General features: G+C 43.5%; 1 protein-coding gene across 2 annotated transcripts in view; it reads right to left on the bottom strand.

Annotated features, from left to right (window-relative positions):
- Nucleotides 1-19,205, bottom strand: part of ABHD5 (abhydrolase domain containing 5, lysophosphatidic acid acyltransferase) — a 35,719-nt gene extending 16,514 nt beyond the window's left edge. The window contains exon 1 of one of the 2 annotated variants that reach the window (XM_075271316.1): nt 18,980-19,205. In XM_075271316.1, coding sequence (XP_075127417.1) covers nt 18,980-19,095 — 116 coding nt within the window. In that variant the 5' untranslated portion in view covers nt 19,096-19,205. The remainder of the gene's footprint in view (nt 1-18,979) is intronic. The other variant, XM_075271317.1, reaches the window with a different exon arrangement.
- Between the last annotated feature and the right edge of the window lie 5,285 nt (nt 19,206-24,490).

Raw genomic sequence — 24,490 nt, 5'->3', positions numbered from 1 at the left:
CATGGATTGTGATTGGCCCTGTGGTTCAGCCCCATTCAATTGAATGGGAATGAGATGAAAACAAGCCATATCTCCAATGAACATTATGTCACATGACCTGCCTCTGAAAAGGAATTAGTAATAATTCCATAGAAGAAACAAAACAAAAACACAGTGATCATAAAGCTACATCAGGCTTTATATGATTGTAAAAGACCAGACTATGCAATTGATTCACATTGGACAGGTCTTCCTTGTAAAGTTTCAGAAAGGTCAGTAAGTGACAGAAAAGTATATGCACAGCCCAGGGCTGTAACATAAGTAACAGGTCTGAACTGAACTTACTTATGAGATATTCAGCACCCATAACACTTCTTATAGCTGCTATTTTAAAAGGAACAAAAATAAATTGCATTACTTAAAACACAACTAACTTTTAAAAACAAGCTACATGAGGACTACGTAATTATTTCTAGACATTTTGTGATTTGACCTTCCAGAAATTTTCCCCAATACACAAAAGGAGCACCAACCTTAGGGTGCATTCACACTGAGTAACGTGCCGCGTGACCTGGCACATATACGCTGTGTGAGATTTTGAGCGCCGTATATGCTTCCATTGATTTCAATGGGAGTTAGTCTCGTTTACGCCGCGTTATTTTGCGGCCGTGATTTTGCGGCTGTAAAATTACGGCCGCAAAATAACGCGGCGTATATGATCCAGGCTCCCATTGAAATCAATGAAGAAAAGAGAAAAGAACTGACTGGCTCCCATTGAAATCAGCTGGTTAGGATACGGCCTCAAAATCCTGACCAAAAAAACTCAGTGAACTTACCCTCAGAGGCTCCTCTGTCCTCCACTCCTTACCAGTAGTAATGGCTCATGTTTGAACTTATTATCAGTATAAAAGACACCCGTCCACAACCTCACACAGTCACGCTCCAAACTCCACTATGGTGAAGACCAAAGAGCAGTCGAAGGACACCAGAAACAAAATTGTGGCCCTGCACCAGGCTGGGAAGACTGAATCTGCAATAGGCAAGCAGCCTGGTGTGAAGAAATTAACTGTGGGGGCAATAATTAGAAAATGGAAAACATACAAGACCACTGATAATCTCCCTCGATCTGGGGATCTCACCCCGTGGGTTCAAAATGAACACAAGAACGGTGAGCAAAAAACCCAGAACCACGCGGGGGGACCTAGTGAATGAACTGCAGAGAGCTGGGACCAATGTAACAAAGCCTACCATCAGTAACACACTACACCGCCAGGGACTCAGATCCTGCAGTGCCAGACGTGTCCCACTGCTTAAGCCAGTACATGTCCGGGCCCGTCTGAAGTTTGCTAGAGAGCATTTGGATGATCCAGAAGAGTATTGGGAGAATGTCCTATGGTCAGAAGAAACCAAAGCAGAACTGTTTGGTAGAAACACAACTCATCGTTTGGAGGAGAAAGAATGCAGAGTTGCATCCAAAAAACAGCATACCTACTGTGGGGGTGTCAACATCATACATTGGGGCCGTTTCTCTGCAAAGGGACCAGGACGACTGATCCGTGTACATGAAAGAATGAATGGGGCCATGTATTGTACGATTTTGAGTGCAAACCTCCTCCCACCAGCACAGGCATTGAAGATTAAATGTGGCTGGGTCTGTCAGCATGACAATGATCCCAAGCACACTGCCACAGCAACGAAGGAGCGGCTTCATAAGAAGCATTTCAAAGTCCTGGAGAAGGCCTGGTCAGTCTCTAGGTCTCAACCCTAAAAGAATACCTTTAGAGGGAGTTGAAAGTCCATGTTGCCCAGCAACTGCCCCAACATATCACTGCTCTAGAGGAGATCTGCATGGAGGAATGGGCCAACATACCAACAACAGTGTGTGCCAACCTTGTGAAGACTTACAGAAAACGTTTGACCTCTGTCATTGCCAACAAAGGATATATAACAAAGTATTGAGATGAAATTTTGTTACTGACCAAACACTTATTTTGACGCGGAATCCACGTCAGAATCCGGCTCCAAAAAACGCCTTCCATTGAAATCAATGGGAGCCGGTCATTTCCTTTTTCAGCGAACAGTTTGTTCCCACTCGCAGAAAAAAAGAAGTGAGCTGTCCTTTCTTCAGACTGAATCAGCCGCGGACATTCGCCTCGTGACACCTCCCTCCCGACTAGGCCCATTCATTTGGGCCTAATCCGGAGCGGAAAGCCACGACAGTCGGAAACCGCGGTAGGCACATTTGGGTCCGCATTCTGACCGGACCACTTTACCCCATGTGAACTAGCCCTTAGTAAGCTGCAGTTAGGATGTTTTCCGGAGACAGCTCAGAGTTAGGGGTTACTCACACAAAAGTGAAAAATGGTGACTATCTTTTTATTTTAAATCAAGATTCTCAGGTTTCATATGACACAAATGTTTTTCTGGAACTTAGAGGTAGAACTGTGATCTTTGTTTCATATAGAAGCTGAGAATCATTTTTTGTGTTATAAAATGTCCAAGACATTACTATTTGAAGTGAACCCAGCCTCAGATTCTCTGCATTATACATGAGCCAATTGCAAGCAATGTACGGATTGATAAACCAGGAAACAAGAAGGGTTTTCAGGGGTGAATTTTACAGAAAGTAGGCAAAAACAGAATGGTTGTGTGAATAAGGCCTAAGAGGGCATTCACACAGAGTTTCCGTGCGCTGATTCTGACGCAGAATTCGCATCAGCATCCGTGCGGAAAAAAACCTTCCCATGGACTACAATGGGTTCCATTTTTTGCGCAGAACCCATTGAAATCAAGATGGATAAAGGGTTAATAATAAAACCATGTCTATGCTATTATGAATATGAATTTATATCACACAATGCTGTAGTCACATGTGCTGTGTACTAGAAGACCTTTGAGCATTTCATACAAGTTGCATGTTTTGTTATCATGTGTGTAGTGTGACTTACTGCAACGTACAAGCAACTTCAGAAATGTTTAGTCTTACTTGATAATCTAATACTGGAATATCACAGCACAAAAGGTCAAGGATTGCATCTGTACTTTGCATATGCCTATGCCTGAACATGAAAACTTGCCTCAGTCTTGCACAATACCACGTAAGTGATCTGAGTGTGGTGTGCGCAAGTGGAAGGAAGGTTGTTGTGTCAAAGTTAAAACACACAACTTGTGGAATACAAATTGTGGAGATTTGGGTGACATCTAGAATAGTGGAGTAATGGAGGAATTTAACAACTTTACAACAGAGAACAATTCATGGTCTTACGTATTCAAATCTAATTGCAATAACGTTGTGTTTACAGCCCCTATCTAGATCCACGCATCTCCATTGTAACAGATTGGAGGGGAGCAAACAGCCAGTTTAAAGTGAGTCTACCATCATCAAAAATCACTTCTATATAACTTATATACTGTTGTAGAAGTGCCATAGTGAACACTTTTTTGTGTCAAAGTACAACCCAACGGTTCCAGAACAGTGGAACAACAACTAATTATTGATGTAAACAGCTGGGCTTGTTTGAGGTGATGAAAGGTCCTCTTAAAGGAATTGTCTAGAATTCGAAAACATAGCTACTTACTCTACTGCCTCTTTAAATGACATAACATGCACCAAAATTAAGGCACTGATTGCTTGAGAACAGTGGGGGCTAGAGAAAAATCCCAAACGCATCAGAATCAGTGGAGCGCCACCGATGAAAAGATGCAGACAACTGGAGTTTTTGGAGCTGGCGAAACATCGTCTTTAAGGAAGACACACAAAGCCTAGCTACTGACAAATCTGTTCTTCTGACGTAAAACTTTTTGAAGGTGTATTCTAGAGAAACATTAAACTGGAAAAAACAAACAAAAGCATTGCTAAAGGCCTGGGCGCACATCAATCCACAGCTAGGCAAACAAAGCTCAGTTCAGTTGCTGCTCTCTAGGAGTGGATACCCTGCAAAGGTCACTCCAAGAGCTTAAAAAGCAATCCACATATTCCACAATATGTTCAGGACCATGTTCTACGGACACACTAGACAAAAGTGGAACTTTTTTTTTTTTTTTAACCAAAATGAACAAAACTATGGGGCTATTCATCGATACATCTACGCCAGTTTTCTTGCATAGATGTGTGATCACGTGGTGCAACTTGTGCCAAAGATACAGCACTTTTCTCCCTTTTTGTGGAAAGGTTAAAATGGACCATCAAAAATTGATAAGGAGAATAGCCCCACTCACATGAATTGCAATCAATGCTGCCATGTAATGGCCATTAAAACAAGGCTTATGTGAACAGAGGCTTCTAACTCACACCAGTGAGTTATACAGGATGGCTACGTCAGCTCCTGACTGGCATAGGTTTTCATTCTGTTTCTTGGTTGTGTTACTGTTATTTGCAGTTACAGGAAACATCTGGTAGCGGTAACTGCAGATAAAAGGGATGTTAAAAAGGAATGCACCGCCATTTTTTTTTTTTATTAAAGGGGTTGTCCCATCACAAGGATCCTATCTATACTGCTTGTTAATGTAAGACTTTTCCTAAATACACTGCTTCAGCAAAACTGCTTTGTTTGTCCACTATCTTATTTTATTCAATTCTTTGTGTCCACAGCCCTGACTTATCTGCTCATGAGTCAAGTGATGTATCTGCTGCTCTCAGGGGGAAGGGAGGAGGGGCTAAGTGCAGGGAGTGAGCCTGTGTATCTAGCTATTCCTGTGTCTACACCACATGACCTAGCTTCCTGCTATCAGATAGGGGAGAGGAGCTGCTTTCATTTCTTCTGTTCTCCCAGTTATCAGGCTAGCTAACTCAATTGTGTTCATCATGGCAGAGACAGGCTGTCTCTGTATGTAACACAGAATGGAGTTGCTGCTGCCTGTACTTCATAGTCCAATATGGGTGGGCAAAGCTACACGCGACTTTGGGGGTGGAGCTAAATGGCAGGTTGCATGTGAAACCCCGCCCCACCAAATGATGCAAGAAACCAGGAAGAAAGAAGATTTTACAGCAGTGAAGACTGATGAGTATGTGAGGTGGGAATACCCCTTTAAAGCCAGCTAGTGAGATATACCATATTAATTTTCACTAATCTGTTTCTATTTTCAGGCTAGGTTCACATCTGTACATGGCTCTCCCTCATTCAAGTCCGCCAGGGGACCTGCACAACAAAACTAGCGGTTACCCCAGGACCACAGGTGTCCACTATTTTATACAGAAACCAGTAGAGAATAAAGACTTCCATGCAGGACTTTTCACGCCATCGATTTTTGGTGACTTCTGTGGCCGTCTCTCCAATGGAGATTGTAGTTTGTTTTTGTTTGTTTTTTAAGTTCTTTTTCTATAAAGGATTATGGGGGCTGCTATTTTGCCTGAATTTCTCCTCAGATCATTAAACAGCATTTACCGATATGCTTTCCATTATAGTCATGGCCATAGGGGGCAATAGCCTGGAGCAGACTCATGGAGGTCTATGGGAGTGTTTTCTAGGCATGCTCTGTGACGGAGTAGATAAGCTGTGATAGTGTGTATTGTCCGTAGTAGATGTAATGATCCACCCAACTACTCGCTGCTCCCCATCCCTGACCTGTTTCTCCTCCATCACTGATGAAAAACTCTCCTCCCTAATCTCCAAATCCCACCTCACCTCCTGTGCGCTCGACCCGATTCAATCACATCTCATCCCCAAGCTCACTGAAGTTATCACTCCAGCCCTAATCCATCTCTTCAATCTATCCCTAACCAATGGATCCTTCCCCTCAGCCTTCAAACACGCCACTGTCACTCCTATACTTAAGAAACCGTCCCTCGACCCGTCCTCTCCTGCCAACTATCGTCCCATCTCACTGCTCCCGTACGCCTCAAAACTTCTCGAGCAGCATGTCCACTCAGAACTCTCCTCCTATCTCTCGTCCAACCTGCTCTTTGACAGACTTCAGTCAGGCTTCAGACCCCGGCACTCCACTGAAACTGCCCTAACAAAAGTCACTAATGACCTGCTAACCGCCAAAGCCAAGCGCCATTACTCTGTCCTCCTCCTCCTCGACCTCTCCTCTGCCTTTGACACAGTTGACCACTCCCTCCTGTTAGAAATTCTCTCATCCCTTGGTATCTCAGACCTGGCCCATTCCTGGATCTCCTCATACCTCTCTGACCGCACATTCACTGTCTCCCACTCGCACACCACCTCCTCACCACGCCCTCTCTCTGTAGGTGTCCCCCAAGGCTCCGTCCTAGGACCCCTCCTGTTCTCCATCTACACCCTTGGCCTGGGCCAACTCATAGAATCTCATGGCTTTCAGTACCATTGCTATGCCGACGACACCCAAATATATATCTCTGGACCAGATTGTTTAGCGGCCGTAGCCTCCTTCCTCTCCTCCCGCTTTCTCAAACTCAACATGGAGAAAACAGAGTTTATCATCTTCAGCCCATCCTGTATGGCCCCTCCACCTGACCCATCTATCAAAGTTAATGGAACCCCACTTACCCCTGTCCCACAGGCCCGATGCCTTGGGGTAACCCTGGACTCCGACTTATCCTTCAAACCACATATTCAAACCCTCAACACCTCTTGTCGCCTCCAGCTCAAGAATATCCACCAAATCCGCTCCTTCCTCACCCCAGAAACTACCAAGATGCTCGTCCAGGCCCTCATAATCTCCCGCTTAGACTACTGCAACACCCTTCTGCATGGACTCCCGGCTAACACCCTCGCCCCCCTCCAGTCCACCTTAAACTGTGCTGCTCGCTTAATCCACCTCACCCCCCGATCTTCATCGGCTGCTCCCCTCTGCCAGTCCCTCCACTGGTTACCCATAGCCCAGCGAATTGAGTTCAAGCTACTAACGCTAACATACAAAGCCATCCACAACCTGTCCCCTCCATATATCTCTGACCTCATCTCCCGCTACCTGCCCACACGTAACCTCAGATCCTCCAACGACCTCCTACTCCGCTCTGCCCTCATCCGCTCCTCACACAACCGTCTCCAAGACTTCTCCCGTGCATCCCCCATACTCTGGAACTCCTTACCACGGCACATAAGACTGACCCCCACAATCACAGGATTCAAGAAGGCCCTGAAGACTCACCTATTCAGGAAGGCCTACAACCTCCAATAACACTATCACCGCACTGCCATCTGTACAGTCTCCCCCTCTCATTCTGTCTCTACCCCCTTCCCTCATAGATTGTAAGCCCTCGCGGGCAGGGCCCTCTACCCCACTGTGCCAGCCGATCACTGTTAGTATGATATGTACCTGTATATTTTGTGAATTGTATGTAACCCCCAAATGTAAAGCACCATGGAATTAATGGTGCTATATAAATAAACAATAATAATAATAATAATAATAATAATAATAATAATGATGATGGGTTTTACCAGTGGTTATCTTTTTCTTTTTTTTCTATACTCGTTTTATTGAAAGTGTACAACAGGAGTACGCAATGAATAAATAAATGACAAAAGGTACACAAACTAAGAACCAAAAAGCAACAATGCTGCATGAGTTATCTTTAATAGCAAACCTGTTTTTCTGTCAGGTGTAAATGAGAGCTGCAAGGAAAGCCCCTACATAACTGGCAAGTGTTAGGCTAAGGTTAGGCTTAGTGGCCCAAGTGAAGATTGCAGAACAAAGAAGAGTTGTTGGATTTGTTTTTGACTTATAACTAGACTAAACAGTGAGGTACCATAGCTGCAGGGTCTCTGCTCTGTCACACATCTCAGGTGATATGATAAGACGTCACCTGACGCTAGATCCACACCTGCGTTCGGGTCTCCGTTCTGTGGTTTCCGTCTTCTGCATGCAAGAAGATGGAAACCACAGACCGGGTCCGGCCGTGAGTGTTTTATGCTCTCCGCCGCGAAACCATTTTTTTAAACCGGACACAGAGTACTGCATGTCCGACTCTGTGTCCGGATTTTAAAAAAACGGTTTCCTGACAGAGCATAAAACGCTCACCGCCACTCACGGCCGGACAGCTTTCAAACCCATTCAAATAAATGGGTGAGAAAGTCTTGCAGGTTTCCATCTCCTGTCTCTGTTTTGTGCAGGAAACTGAAACCTGCAGAACGGAGACTGGGCGCAGATGTGAACGAGCCCTGAGAAGGATAGACATCCTGCTGCTTACCCTTTATAAGAGCTGTAGCCCACACCCTGTTCTGCCAACGGCATTCTTATCTGTGGTCAATAGCTGGGTGATAGACAATGGAGTCTTCAAACAGATCGACTTTTTTCTTTATTTTATTTATTAACAAAAATAAGACAATGAAGGTTAAAGTCGAAAAACACCCATAAGACCTTTGGAAAAAAAAACAACACACACACACACATACATACATACATACATCTAGAATTTTAAGGTTAGCAACTTCAAGGTTTTGTTTCATTTTTCTCCCTGCACTATGTACATTTAAGGCCCCACGTTGTGGAAACGCAGCTTATTTTGTTGTGATTGTTTGAGCCAAAGCCAGGAGTGGATTGAGCAGAAGGGAGATGTATAAGAACTTCCTATACATTTCCCATTCCTTTTGTAGTCATTGGTTAAAAAAAAAAAAACGCAGCGAAATCTGTAACAAAAAAAAGCTGCGTTTCTGCAACGTTGGGACCTTGCGCCAATTATCTTGGCTATATTATGCTTACCACATTTATTATGTGTTCTAGACACTTTTTTCCAGTGGTCTGATAAGATGGTGGAGCTTAGTGGAAATAAGGAGTTGGATAAGACACAACAATGTGCACCAGAGCTGAGCCAAGGATAGCCAGTAGGTGGTACAGACTAACGAGAAAGTCAAAAGATGTATGAAATGTATCATCCAGCATAAAATTATACAATGTACTTCTTAGAATTGGTAAGTCTGCCATACAGTACAATGGTTTGTGTCTTTGGTTTACTTATATTGTCTGTTATTATGACTCACATAACATCGGGATCATTTTATATTCGTGATCGATATAAAAAAAATCTAGGTGGCATCAAAAAGTTCACTAACTTCTTGCAGCTGTATATACAGTTATATGTTACTTTAGGGCACAGAATGCAATAAACTAGAGATCATGAATAAGCTTCAGAAGCTTTTGACTGGCCTTTGACCCTTGGGAAATGAAAGAACCTTTGCTTTATATTAATGAGTAGATATTCAGAGGCTTTTTCCAAAATTGTTCACATGTACACACGAACATTGGCAAGTTGAGCAGATTTCGTCACACAGAAGCCAGTTTAGGAGCAAGGACAGTTTGTACAAGGTTATATTCCCAGGGATTCTTTCGAAGAACTTCTGGCAGTCGAGCACTTCCAAGAACTGCACACATGCACTAACAATGTGGATTTATTTACAGGGTTTGCACAATACACTACCCATGTTCTACTTTACACAACTTAGAAAAATAAAATATTCACTATCCAATGTAAATCAAAGTATTTCACACAATATATTAATATTATACAATGCTGGCTCAATGTGCATGTTGGTTTCAAAGGCGTAATGAGAATAAGCCACTGTTAGAAGTGACTTTTATCCTTTATGGGTACAAAGGACTGTGAAGGTTGAAATCTACCATACCCTTTCCTCCTTGGCATCTGTTACTCTGGGCGACCCTAAACAAATTACCCTATATCTGTAGGATCAGATGAGTTTACAGGGGTTATCAAAGACCAAGGATAGGTCATCAATAGTGAAGACCTGGAAGAGTCATGTAATAAGGTTTATCTGTAGTGTATGCATGTATTTATGAGGGTTTTTAAATATAAATAAATAAATATATATATATATCTTATTAATCGGAATATATGGGTCCATGGACAACTCGGATGGACAGACGAAACTAGAACGTGTACATATAGCCCAAGATTTATTATTATAACAAAATAAATAAATAAATAAAAAGGGGCACCAGGCATCTTAACTATGCATTTGTTGTGAAATATTAATTTTTAACCAGAGAGAGGTTTTAACACTTAAGAGGCAAGTTATTCCTTAGTGTGTCAAAAATTGTAGACGACACTTCAGTCAAGACTGAAACAAGTACTACAAGGCTGACCATCATATTACAGCTTCCTCTCCCCAAACATTCATGCTCAAGTGTTCACGTACTCAAAGTGGCTGCCGGATAACTCAGGTGACAACTAATCTCCTGGGAACAAAAGGATCAGCCATGCTAACATTCCACTTCTTCAAACTTAGCTGTCCTGAAAGTCAGGAAGTCCACAAACATAATACATGGTCACAGGTCCTACCAAAATCATTGTGTTCAGTGTACATTATTCTAGTACAGTAGTCTAGTGCATGATCAGCTTATTTAATAGGATTCCACAGATACAAGTCTATGGAGATTTTTACACTCATCGGCCAAAAGTCACGGGAAGGCATGTGTCAATGCAGTTTGTGTCGGACAGGACGATCAAACAGTGTGACGCGATGCGGCCTATCCAGACTGATGTCTCGTGAACATGGCAGTATGTCGCGAGTTAAATGACTTTGAACGTGGGATGACAGTCGGTGCAAGACGCATGGGGCATAACATTTTGGAGATTACCTGGGAATTTGGGTTTCCAAGGTCAACAGAGTCTTGGGTGGACCTGCAATATTACAGAGACAACGTTGACAGGTGCGTAAACTGGTCGACCATGAGTGTTCGATGAACGGGCATCATGTCACCTCCGCAGAGTCGTACGGGGCTCTCGATTGTCTACTGTGGGTCAAATCGCCGCCAATTTGAATGTGGAGCGCCAGAACCCCATTTCCACCAGGATTGTACGCCGAGAATCGCACCACATAGGATTCAACAGTCAATGCCCGACCTGTGTCCCTTTACTGACGCTGCAACACAGAGCTTGAAGACTGGCATGGGCTCACGACCATCTTCATTGGACCATGGAACAGTGACTGCATGTGGCATGGTCTGATGAATCACAGTTCCAGTTGTACAGAGCTGATGGGCATGTGAGAGTGTGGCGTATGCCCCACAAAGTCATGGAATCTAAATGACAACAGGGACGTGTCCAGGCAGGAGGTGGCTCTGTCACGGTCTGGGCCATGTTCACATGGTCGCAATTGGGCCCCATAGTCCGGGTGCAGGGATCAATGACCGATGCTCGATACGTGTAACTTATGGTAGACCATCTGCACCCCTTTCTGGTGTTGGAGTTCCCTGATGGGGATACTGTGTACCAACAGGACAATGCAACATGGTGGCACAGGACTGACTTATTGAACACACCAGTGACTTCACGACCCTCGATTGGCCTGCCCGCTCGCCCAAACTCAACCCCATAGAGCATTTATGTGGATACCAGTGTCCACACCATGTACCCAGCGCCAACTACACAGGACCAATTGTGAGCTGCAGTACAGACTGCGTCGATCAATATCCCTCCAGTACTCTTCCAACACCACGTGGAGTCCACGCCTCGTCGTCTTGCTGCAGTTATCAGAGCTCACGGAGGGGTGACCCACTATGAACGGCACATCCGGTACCTTCCCATGACTTTTGGCCACTCAGTGTAATAGACAGATAACCCAAGGAATAGGCAGTACTCCAAAAATACATAAATCTGAAGAGCAATGTTTCGGACCTTATAGAAACCTTTCTTGAGAATTGCTGTCTATGAAATAAAGATTCACCTTCAGATTTGCTGCCTACTCCTTAGATTATATACGTGGGTTCGGCTGCGCCCATTCTATTGATGAATTGTATACTGACTGGTCTGGACTTTCGAATAGACGGATAGGATAAAGTTGGAGGCTAGGCTAAAAAAAGGTAACATAATGCCGGCTTCTCACTATAAATATGTAGCAGGTAATCTTTAGTCACAAAGACACTGAAGGTCCCAAGGCGCAGAGCGCTGACCTATATACATACGTTTGCGCTTTTCCCCTTCACGTCTGTTTTTAGCATTTACAGTGAAGTTTCAAGGTTTAAACGTGTAAATACATGTATCTAGGTCATAGGTTTCACTCCAGCTGAGCAACACTTCAAGAAACTGAATAAATGTGTTTTAAGCATTCTTTATCCCTCTACCAAACCACAATGATAATATAGAAAAAAAAAAACCAATTCCAAGGATAATCCCTGGAGAAATGCTCTTGCTGTTCAGGTCACCACCATCCAAGGGATCACCCGTTGCCAAGATTTGGATCCTCCCCATCACCCATAGTACTTGAGCAGCAAGAGCAGATCTCACAGGACTGAAGCCCCGCCCCCAGTGCACCAACTGCCTCATTTACATAACACATCAAAGTTGTTTTTCTTCAAGTTTACAATAGTGGCATACATAACAGAGGTATAATGTTTACTACTGTAATGGGGAGGTAGCAGATTCATAGGTAATAGATCAGAAAAAAGGAACATGCCATGTAGTAGCAATGCCTGGAGTCAATGATGATGATCATGGGCATTAGTTCTGGGTCTTTGCTGTAGAATACAGAGAAGACCTGGTAGCTATGGTGGCTGCTCTACAGTAGAGCGGCTGCCATCTTTGCCTGGAGACATCACTGTCGGCTTTCCCATTAAGTGCCCCCAGAGATGGAGATATCAGTGCTGTTACCAATGGAGCTCCTGACAGTCTAGCTGAGCTGTGAGGAACGCTCCCCCTGGCAGTACTCGTCCATAGTCCTGTACTGTCAGAGAGGACATTCCTTACAACCCAGCCATGACACTGAACTGTGAGGAATGCCCCGCAGTACGACTCTATGGATAAATACGGTGGCTCAGTGGTTAGTACTGCAGCCTTGCAGCGCTGGAGTCCTGGTGTTCAAATCCCGCCAAGGGCATAAAACCATCTGCAAGGAGTTTGTATGTTCTCCCCGGGTTTGCATGGATTTCCATCCCATATTCCAAAAAAGACATACTGATAGGGAAAAATGTACATTGTGAGCTCTATGTGGGGCTCACAATCTACATTTAAAAAAAAAAAAAAAAAACTGACAGGAGGGGTGCTGCTCACAGGTTAGCGTCATCGCTGGGTGGTAAGGGACGCAGACTCTGACAGTACAGGGCGATGGATGAGTACTGTCGGGATCTTCTACACAGCCCAGCTAGACTGTCAGGAACACCTTTCTGATAGTGGACAGAGATCGGTGCCATTATAACAACACAGATATCTCCAGTCCCAGGGCACATAAAGGGAAAGCCAACAGTGCATCAAAGCTTTTTAGCAGTATATAAAATCACATGTGCTTGAGGACATAAAAGGGCCTTTTTAAAGGGTTTATCTGGGGAGTAAAGCCCGTCACACACGCATGTGTGCTAACCAGTGGTAGTGAATCAACAGAATGGACGACACCCAGATGTCACCCATGTGACGCCCGTACACCAGCAATGCTTCCACGACTGCTATCATTCAATGCAGGGAATGTACAGTTTCAGCATAATGGATGGGATTTAAACAAATTTCATGCACATGCTGTATAAAAAAAAAAAAAAAATCCATAGGGTCAACTGCCTAGTACTGCTGATCTCTAATATGTAGCAAGCCATTTTATGCTGCAGATTTTCATTGTGGATTTCAATCTTTACCATGCAAGGCTGAAATCTTTGGGCATGTGGGTAGGAGCAACAAAGGATCTTCAGCCCATTGTGGGCAGTTTTTGAAGTGGACCTTTCTGCAGTGGTATGTCCCCAGGCTAAAGGTCACATGATGGATATAATGTTGCTGAAATTCATGTGGAAAACCTGCAGTGCTTTACAGTGCCAACAATGCGAATGAGATTTTACTGAAGTGGAAATGGGCAAAATGTGTGGACAGATTTCCCGTTTGGGTTTTCTTATGTACAACACTGGATCCACAAAGGATTTGATGCCTGGAAATTCTACAGTGTTTTGCTGTAGCAGATGTGTTTTTTGGCTGCTATGGAAAAAAAATGCTGTGTTTTACAGTGATAGTACAGTAAGGGTGCATTCACACTGAGTAAACGCTAGCTTATTTTGTAGAGTAAAATTACACTTGTAAATTTTGCTATCCCATTGACTTCAATGATATTTTTTTACAAGTGTAAAAATACGCCTGTAAAAAATACGCCTGTAAAAATACGCCTGTAAAATGTCATTGAAGTCAATGGGATAGCAAAATTTACAAGTGTAATTTTACTCTACAAAATAAGCTAGCGTTTACTCAGTGTGAATGCACCCTAACACTGCGGAGAGAAGAAAAAAAAAAAAAAAAAAAAGCTGCGTTTTCAAAAATGTGTGAGCTTTTAAATAACGCAGCAAGTTAATTTTAGGTGTAGAATTATAAGCAGTTTCTCTACATATTTAATAGGATTAGGAAAAACACTGAGAAAATGTAGCAAAGATGCAAATAAAAATGAATTCTTAACTGTATGCTAACCTAAAGGAGTATTCCGATATGGGAAATCTCCACAGGAGAGGTTTTCCTGGAAAACTCCTTTAAGAATGGGATCCCCCAATGCTGGCCTCAAGGCTGCAGTGTTTGTAGAGGTCGCCTAGCCTGCGCAGCTCTCCACACGTAAATTCTGAGAAAATCCATGCAATGAGGCTCAGCTATTCTTGGAAGTCCCCAGAAGTGAATGCAGACAGCGGTCCTCATGTATAGCCACCTCTATACTGACTGCTGAATAAGATACAGGTCAGATAACCCTTTCTTCACATGATGGGAATATCCGTATAATATCGAATGAACACAATATAAAACCGCACACACCAAAGACACATAGGACTGACAATACAAACATCAGACGTAACAGATGACAGATACACAGGAATGACTGAATGACTCCACTTCTCTGCACACTCAGCAGTTACATAAGCAGGGACAATAGGGACTTTGTTATAGCCCCAAGCATTCCAGTAATGTTCCTACTGTGTCACATTGCATAGCTGTGTGATTGAGAGACTTACTCAGCATCCCGCAGGTAAGGGAACACTGACAGGTGCACAATGGCAGCTCATGACAACTCCAAATTCAGACACCACCATGACTGGCTATGTAGTAAGCAAACAGCAATGCAACCACATCACTTTTTAGCATCTACTCATCAGCAATTTCTGGCAGATGTTTATTGCGCATTTTTACTTTAAAAAAAAAAAAAAAGCTGGGCTTAGCTGGTTTATGGCTTCAAATGGGTTTCTGGAATGAAGATATTTATGACCTCCCCTTTATACAGTCACTAGATATTGGGATTAATGAGCAATAAAAGGGAACTAAATGTAGTTGTGGTAGTAAATGTAGTGGTGGTAGTAAATGTAGTCGTGGCAGACAGTTCATGGGGTGGGAAACACGTTGTTAGGCTAGGTTCACATTTGCGCTGGACTCTCCATCGTTTGGGTCCACCGGAGGACCCAAACCACTAAAACTGCGGCTATACCTGGATACCCTTGACTAAAATTGGTTCCATCGGGTGTTTGCTTTATAATGCTGAGCCCGGCAGGGAGAAAAATTTGTGCAGTGGATTCTCCAATGAAGACTCTGGTGCAGACGTGAACTTAGCCTTAGACTACTTTATTAGGCCACAGTTATTTGTCCATCACTCCCGGACCACTGTTAGGGGCATTCACACTGCTGTTAATGTCTGTTGCTTTTTCCGTCACAAAACGTAGTTGTCAGACCCCACTGACATATAATGGGGCAGTCTTCTGGTAGGAAGAAAAGTAGTGGTGGACGAAGCGCTGACAAAATCTAGGAAAGAGGCTACGATGCAGGTGTGAACAGCACCACTGCAAACTAACAGTGGCCAAACCGCCCGAAATTGGGAGATTCTGCTGCAGCTGAATCCATACAAGTCAGTGTGCGGCAATGGTCTGAGACTGGATACACCATCAAACGGTTCTATGCTCCAGCATATCCCAGTCCTGGTTTACCAGACATACAGAGGACAGATCCAGACATCCTCTACTTACCTGCCAGAAAAATTTCGAGGGATTTTTTTTTTTTTTTCACTGAACAAGTGGAAATGTAAATAAACATGAACTTGTATTTCTATGTTACAACTGAGGTTTGTACACTACAATGCATGTATTATACATGGACCTTCTGCCTTATACAATTTAAGCACAATAAGAGTACAAGCTACAGTAAACTTTCTTCAATCCAGCATCAATGTATCAGATCATCAATACCAATATTATTAATATTATAGGACAGATACAAAAATGTATCAACTCAGTTGTAAAGGTAACTAGAAAACAAAAAAAGGTCACATTTGCAACTAAAACGTTTGCTATTTCACCTGTACAAGTCCCTGGTGGGTTTTCTGTGCTCAGTGTTCTGAATTCGGATATTGTGAATTTCCACGCTATAGTACAAGTGTCAGGGTTTCTGGATTATGAGATACTGAATTACAGAGATTTGACTGAATTACATATTTCTAGCATGTGTGGAATATTTTTTATAATAATGTGTTAGATACGCCATAACATATACAATAAACAACGCAGTATATCCTGCTTTTGTACAACTTCCAGGAGTACACAGCTTTACTCACACAATAGCAAAAAAAGGGCATCTACAAAGTGCTCTAATATATATGTATGTGTCTGATATGGGGGGAGCACAGCATGACGTCTCCTGGTGTACGACCGTGTGGTATACCTTACAATATTGGAAGACTCAGCCTCTAATAAGGAGAAACTTGAAGACTTTCCTGATTCTGACAGCAAGGAATGATTTCTAAGGGTCAGTTCACAGAGTTTTTTGGTGAGGATCAGCCTCCAAATAGAACTCTATTGGAAGGCTTTTTTGGAGGCTGATTTCGAAGTGGATTCAGCATCAAAATCCTCACCAAAAAACCCAGTGAACTGGCCCTAAGGCTACATTCACATCTGCATCGGAGTCTCCATTCAGAGCCTCTAAAATCAGGCACAAAGAAGTCCTGCAAGCTCAACTTTTGCACCCGGCAACGGCATGGAGAAGGACTACTGAATAGGGATTTTAGATCACGCCATGATCTACATTAGAAATACTAAACTTTTACACCAGATAGTATATAGAGAGCAGATTTACCTTTGTGTTACTATAGACACGTACAATTCCACTATATATATATATATATATATATATATATATATATATATATACACACACAGATTATATCGTCATTCCCAAAATAACAAACGGCCTGTACGGCTATTTCCAGAGGTCTCTTACAAGTGAGTGGGGCGGTCTGCTGATACATAGCTATCCCTCATTCATTTGTGACTGCGAATGGGGCGCCGCTGAAGAGACGCAAGATCCATCTCTGAGATGGCATCTATCAGGCATTTATGGTAAATCGAGTCGCTACAGCCATAAATCCCCCTTTAAAAATCCACTGTTTGCTCTGCCACCAATATGTCACAAGTTGTGATCACTGGGATCCCCCATGGGAAGAGCTGTGATGATCTGCAGAACACGGTGCCACACAGTGTGGGGGGAGGGGGAATTATTATCCCACCTATCCCATCTCTTTTGCGTGAAAGATGTGCCATATTATCCCTTATATATCCCACTCACGGCTTTTTATGAAAGTGGATGAAGACCAACACGGGCTGGGGCAAGGCGGCCTCATCCTAACAAGATTACTATAACTCACGTCAGAAAGCTGGCATGGGTTATACCCGAAATCTATGCCAGTTCTTGACTGATACATTTCAATACTGGAGTGCACCTGAACTGTTAGAAAGCTGGAACCTCTTAATAATTTAGGCACAGTTAGCATCAGCAGGATCCAGTCATAGAGGATAACAGACAAGGTCCTCACCTCGCTGGGACATAACAGAAGTCTTCAGTTGTGGTCCTCACTGATCTCTTATACAATTGGGCCAGGAGCGTAAAGTCCCCTTAGGTTTCACCTTTCTATTCTGTAATAGTATATGAGTCAGACCGCGAAGATCTGCCCTCTCTGCTCATGATATTAATGACATGGCAAATCATGGGGGGTGGGGGGAAGGGGGCACAATTTTTGTCTATGTTCATTTTTAATTATATCATTATTTAGCTATATAGTTTGTTACATATTTTCTTTCATAGGAATTCAATGACTGGCTTTTTAATGGATTAGAGGATTTTTATTACTTCTGTCTGATCACGGCCACTTATGATGGAGTCGGAGAAAGAACAGGAATCAGGTTATGACAAATAGAGGAGTTGGATGAGTCTATGGTTTAGCCTTCTGACTCCACAACTGTAGCAACCACAATAATAGTAATAATAATAATAGTAATAATAATATTAATAATAATAATGCCAGTGTCCTGAAACCAAAGGGGCAGAGCACAGGAGAAGTTCATTCATTCTAATGATGAATGAATGTGGCCGCTGTATCCTTGCAGTGACATGTGACAAGATGGCAATTACTGATCCTTAATGATAAATCATCTGGCTGCTAACAGGTTTTCCTATGGGAACATTCACATGTGGCAGACTTGTTGGAAAAAAAAATTCTACAACCGTCCCATGTCTCTGAATGGGGCTTTACAGAAATATTGTCCAGATGGAGAGTCCAACAAAGAAGGTAAAACATGAAGTGGGCATCCGCACATAGATACAGTCACGGCCGAGAGAGGCTCTCTGCACCATCAGCCCCAGGGGGCCACAAACAAACCCCTCACCCCATGCCAGTGCCTATCAGGAATCCTTATCTGATCGGGGTCACAGGTATAAAGGCCATCACCTCGCCAGCCCATTGCCCCTACACAGTAACTAAATATTTCATCATCATCACCAAGTGATGTCAGAGCTAGTAATCCATCAGGTGACATCATAGAACAGCTACATGACAAGTAAATGAATGGAGACACTGGAGGACATGAGCAGAACTTCATCTCCAACATACAAACACTAGGGTACCATACAAGGAGAACTACAAGTGACAGCCAGCACTGACACACGGCATGCTGTGACCTCTAGTTCTTGGACAGGTCTATCTGCTGCAGGGGTCACCAGTGTAAGGTCAGGACCCGGAGTCTCCGCCCCTCTGACCTGTCCAGTCGCTTCATATCGCGATAGAGGTCAAACACGTTACATAGACATTGGCTACTATCCCACAGGGTTACCCGGCAGCCCGGGCAGGCGGGCACTCACTCTAGGTCTAGTTGCCTCGCTGGTACGTACACGAGAGACCAGGCCGCCGCTCTCAGGCTGCTTATCAGTCCTCTGTCCGCGGAGGAGGCCACGGACACTTCGGCGTCGTCGGCCATGACAGGAGTTCTCGGTCCGGTCAGCTCGGAGCTCAGCTCACTGTAATCCCCGCCGTCCCCGGCTCAGCTGCGGTTTGTTGTGAGAACGTCGGAATCGCCCCTTTCTGCGTCACCTCTCGCTACAGTAAACGGGGCGTAGACAACGAGTCAGGTGACCTTCTTTTAGGCCGCCCGCGTCGCCATCTTTGATATGGGCAAGTTGTTTACATGAGGAGTCTCTGGGTGAGAGAGTGACTGTGTGGTCTCACTAGGCAGAGGAGGAGTTCATGGGCAGATAATCTGAGGTCACCAGGGAAAATACTGTCATCTGAAGGGTCATCTCTGGTAGTATATCATCATGTGCAGAAAAGACTGCACTCAACAGCTAACGCCCATGTGAATGGTTGCCTACAAGGTTGACAAGTAGTGAACGACTTGTATGAGTGATATAGAATGTCTTAGACTCAAACAAATCATATGAAAGTACCCCAACAGCTTTCATCATAAATGGTGTTGCCCTCCTCGTAACATGGCGTACGCCCTGCTGTAGACATGCCAAAAACGTAGGCTTGTAATGATCGATGTTAACCAAGTCCTGGGCTACATGGTGATTTTGGCCATGACTCTTGTTGTCACACCAAAGATCATCTGGTTGCCCAGCAAGTTATTCACTGATATTACTGACTGGAGTCATATTTCAAGCCCCGAATGCAGCACATTAGGAGTGACCATGATGTTCCATTCACCAACGTTAGGGAAGGAACCGCAAGACGACCCCATAATCTTTGGTCATGCCTTGGAGTTCTGGCTGTGTAGCTCTAGCCTCAAAGCCTAACCCTTACATGCCAACTGTCCTAGAACATCATGGCGGATCTCAGAGAACATGTAGCCTTCCTATATATTTAGAAGAATTGGCAAATCCATAAGAAAGTGGTGTCCCATAACATCCTATGTTCATGGTGCCTTGATGCTACGTCATCAAACATCCAAATGCAACTTTTGGAGGGGGAGGGGGGCTACATGGTGTAAAGTGTGTGCAGATGACGAAAAGAAAATCTGCCTAGACCTGATAAAATTTGGTAGCCCATTATATCTCCTGGAAGATGCTCAAACTAACCTCTTGACCCAAGCAATTCTATGATGATTTTCTTTTATATATTAACCTTCTTACTACCTGACACATTATTTTTGTCCATCCAAAAAGGTACAGAACAGGGTACATGGTATACCTGGGATTTTTGGTACTAGTGCTCAGCAGCAAAATATAAGTCCACTAACCAATCCAAGAAATAAAAATAACTTCGACACTCATAAAATAAAAAGTCCATTTTATGTGCACTAATCTATTATAATTAGAATAACAAAAAAGAAAAGTCCAATATTGCTCACCCTTTCCAGATGAACAAGGTGCACCATCCAAATGCCTCCGGGACTGAGGACCCAAGTGATTTCTATTCCAGTTTGTGGTGTAACATAGAAGGATCTGCAACACTTGTTCAATACATTTTAAAATCCAATGATTTTATTCATATCTTCTTCTTTTAAAAAATCCACAATAAACACTCCATAAAGATAACTGTAGCTACAGTTATGCGTTACTGACAGCGGTTTTTATATTGTCCTGTCCAACTATCCTTCGTGTGTTTTTCTTCCTATCTTTATGGAGTGTTTATTGTGGATTTTTTAAAAGAAGAAGATATGAATAAAATTATTGGATTTTAAAATTTATTGAACAAGTGTTGCAGATCCTTCTATGTTACACCACAAACTATTATAATTAGAGATGAGCAAACAGTAAAATGTTCGAGATTCGATATTCGTTTCAAATAGCCACTCAATATTCGACTATTCGATCGAATATCGAACCCCATTATAGTCTATGGGAGAAAATGCTTCGCTACAGGGGATCCTACCATTCGACTCAGGAGAGTCACCAAGTCCACTATGACACCCCAGGAAATGATGCCAACACCCTGGAAAGCAACTGGGACAGCAGGGGAAGCATGTCTGGGGGCATCAAGTACCTTTATTATGTCGGGATCCCTGTCAGCTTGCGATATGCCGGAGCTGACTTTTTCGCATAGGAATGCATTGACCAGCGTTGATTGGCCAGTCTACGGGATTCGAAACAGAAATAGATTTGACAGGCTGATCTTGACAGGGCCAGCTCTGTCCTGGGGAGTCCCTTGGACCCAGTACAGGTGGTGGGTGACAGAAAGATACTGTCTGTGGTGACCTCCATGTGGGAGAACAAATCCCACCCCATGTATGGGACCTTGATGGGACTTGGTAGCACTGTAAGTGACCGTCTGCTTCACCCCAAGTGTGAGAAGGAGCGCTATCGCAGGTCCTTCCTTCCAACCGCGACCAGGCTGTATAATCTACATCAAACCAAGCGAAGATCACTCCGCACAGAGAACTAATGATTATGACGATGACCAGCAGTGTACAGACCATGAAGTCTTCCTTCTTTCTCTTCCGTTTTTCCTTGGCTGCTATGGACTCCTAGTATATCTTCTCTTCTCAGCACATGTGTGCCTACGTTTGTATTATATTACTGTGTATTATCCTGTACCTGTATTACTATGCTGCTGTAACATGCTGAAATTTCCCGAATGTGGGACTATTAAAGGATTATCTTATCTTACCTCCCCCAGATTTCTGACATATGTGTGGTCCAGAGCGGATCTTAAATAAAGTGCAGCCCAAGTGTGGATCATAAGATCATTACTTGGCCATAAAAGACAGCAGAACCTGCACTTTAGGGCAGATCCTGGAAGGAGAGTGCCTGGATCTGCCCTGACACTGAGAGCCTTGTGTATGATATGGTGTTGTTTTGGTTGCTTCGTAAAGCTGGTAGTATGCCACATGTACAAATAGTATTGTTTGTTTAGTTAGTGCTCAGAATAGCAGATTTTGTTTTGCCTGAAGTTAAGGCTGTATTTTATTTTGCTTATCCTGTGCCTGATGTAAAGGTTTATTTATTTTGCGTTTTTTTCTTTTAAATAAACCGTTTTTTTGCTGAAAGATTTGTGTCCCTGTCTCTGACTGGGAGAGTCTGCACCACTGCTTCTACCGAGTTACCTTCCTCACTATATAATCATTAAAGGGATTCTACCATTAAAAACTTTTTTTTTTCTAGGTGACATGTCGGAATAGCCTTAAGTTCTCTCGCAGCATTGCAGAGCTGCAAGATAACTCATTTGCATACTGATGAAAAAAACAGATTTTTAACCAAACGGCAGGGCAAAAAAGACATCTAAAGGTAGGAGAAGAATAGCCTTTCTTAAGGCTATTTCGACGTATCAACTAGATAAAAAAAGTTTTAAATGGTAGAATCCCTTTAATTTCACATACATCATTCATGTGATTGCTGCAGATAATCCTTGATTTCAGCGGTATCATACATGCTAGCATAACCTCATAAAATAAGAGAATCCTTTAATAGTCCCACCATGAGGAAATTCAGTGTGTTACAGCAGCATGTATAATACAGTAATATATTACAAGGAAGGAACACATACAAGCTCAGAACAGTAGATAGAAAAGATGCTAGGAGTCATAGCAACTATAAAGAAAAGAAAGACTCAGGATCTGTTACCTCCACGACAGTGCACAGAGGATTCCGACCCTCTCCTCTGTTAGTGCCTTGTCCGGCGCTTCTGGGTCCTTCAGGGGGAGGACTGGAACCTCTGCGGTAGCCTGCGGGGGTTGCCGGTCTCCTCCTGGTACTGGAGCATGGACTAGGGTCAGATGGCGAGCCGGAGTCCATTTATGTTTGACTCTGGCTTCAGCTCACCGCTGGCTATTCAGTTCTCCTGTTATCATCTCCACTCTGCGTTTATCATGGTGTTCTGTTTTCTGACTGTTCTCCTTATGACCTCGACTCCTACCTGCCAATTGTGTACATCCATGTGCCTTCTGTTGTGACTCTAATTCCCCTCCAGACCACCTCTCTTTGACCGGTGTATTTATACTGCGTGACCTCCTGTATTTGACCTGGCTTGCCTGACTTTTTTTTTTGCTCCACCCTTCTGTACCACATGACCTCCTGTATGTGACCCGGCTTGTTTGACTACATCTTGTCTTCATCCCTGGATACTGCTTGACCTCCTGGTGCCAACCTGGCTAGTACAACAATTCTGCAGTGCTTCCGCCATCCTCTGGTGAACCCCTGATACTGTGCTCAGCTCTGCTGATCAGTTTCATCTGCTTCCACATCCGCCAAGTGGTTTTCGGTTTCTGGGTCCTGCTGTCACTTGTGTTGCGTTGTGCATGTGACACCCTCTGGACGGCTGCAGTTCTGGGTCCCAGTATTTACCCAGCCCATCAGGAGCTCTGGCAAAGACCTCCGGGGCCTGGTTCTGCTACGGTTTGGAGGGTGCTGGATGCTCAGTGCTGTTTTGCCTCAGTGTGCAGGGGAATCTGGTTGCCCAGGACTAACTATCTGTTTTATACTGCATTTGGTTCATAACAGGATCATTTAGTTCTCTGTGTGGAGTGATCTTCAATACTGTCACTGACAGTACTGCCCAGTGCAGTCACAGTCTCATACATGGGATGGGAGTTGTTTTCCAGCATGGAGCTCACCACGGACAGTATCCTTCTGTCACCCACCACCTGTACTGGGTCCAGGGGGCTCCCCAGGACAGAGCTGGCCCTTCTAATCAGACTGACAAGTCTATTTCTGTCCCTGGTTGGAATACTACTCCCCCAGCAGGCTACTCCAAAGAAGATGGATCTGTCATAATGACATGTTTATTATTCCTAGCACTGGCGCTCCACTTTGAACAGCATGTGAATGTTGTCATTAGGGGACCCTATAGTCTTGTTTTCTCGTTTCCTCTTTTTATTTTTTTTATTTTTCATGTTTTGTCAGTTTTGACGTTATTTTTGAGGTGTGTATAAATTATAAATTTTATTGTATCCGTGATGTGTCGCCACTTTTGTAATGTTTTTTTATAGTTTCAATTGCACTTGAGAAAGGGCTCAGCTCGAAACGCGTTGTGCTCGATACTCAATAAAGTTGTTGAAGAATTTTTGTGAATAATTGGGTTGTGCGCGCTCCACCCCACTCCTCCTAACCCAATTGGTCCAGACCCTGAGGGACCCCTTGCCTTGACATTCTATGAATAATACTGGAAACCCCGCAGTCATTAGATATATTTTCCAGAAGTAACCAGTGAAGCGCATCAGCTTTAGAAAACGTAGCCAGCCTCTATACAATGCTTCAAAATCCCTCCAAGATATGATCTGTCACTGTATGTCAGGATCCACTCAACTGAAAGCCCAGTTTGTTCTTCACAAGTTAGGAAATCCACGCTGCTGTAGGCGTACTGCAATAAACAAGTCAAGTAGATTATCTTTGCTCAGTGATACTGCTCGGTGAACTCACCTTGTTTTAGATGGGTCAGCA

This window comes from Leptodactylus fuscus, chromosome 4 (genome assembly GCF_031893055.1).
Source record: "Leptodactylus fuscus isolate aLepFus1 chromosome 4, aLepFus1.hap2, whole genome shotgun sequence".
Taxonomy (NCBI): domain Eukaryota; kingdom Metazoa; phylum Chordata; class Amphibia; order Anura; family Leptodactylidae; genus Leptodactylus; species Leptodactylus fuscus.
Note: the sequence above shows the minus strand (reverse complement) of the source record. Positions and strands in the feature narration are given on the sequence as shown.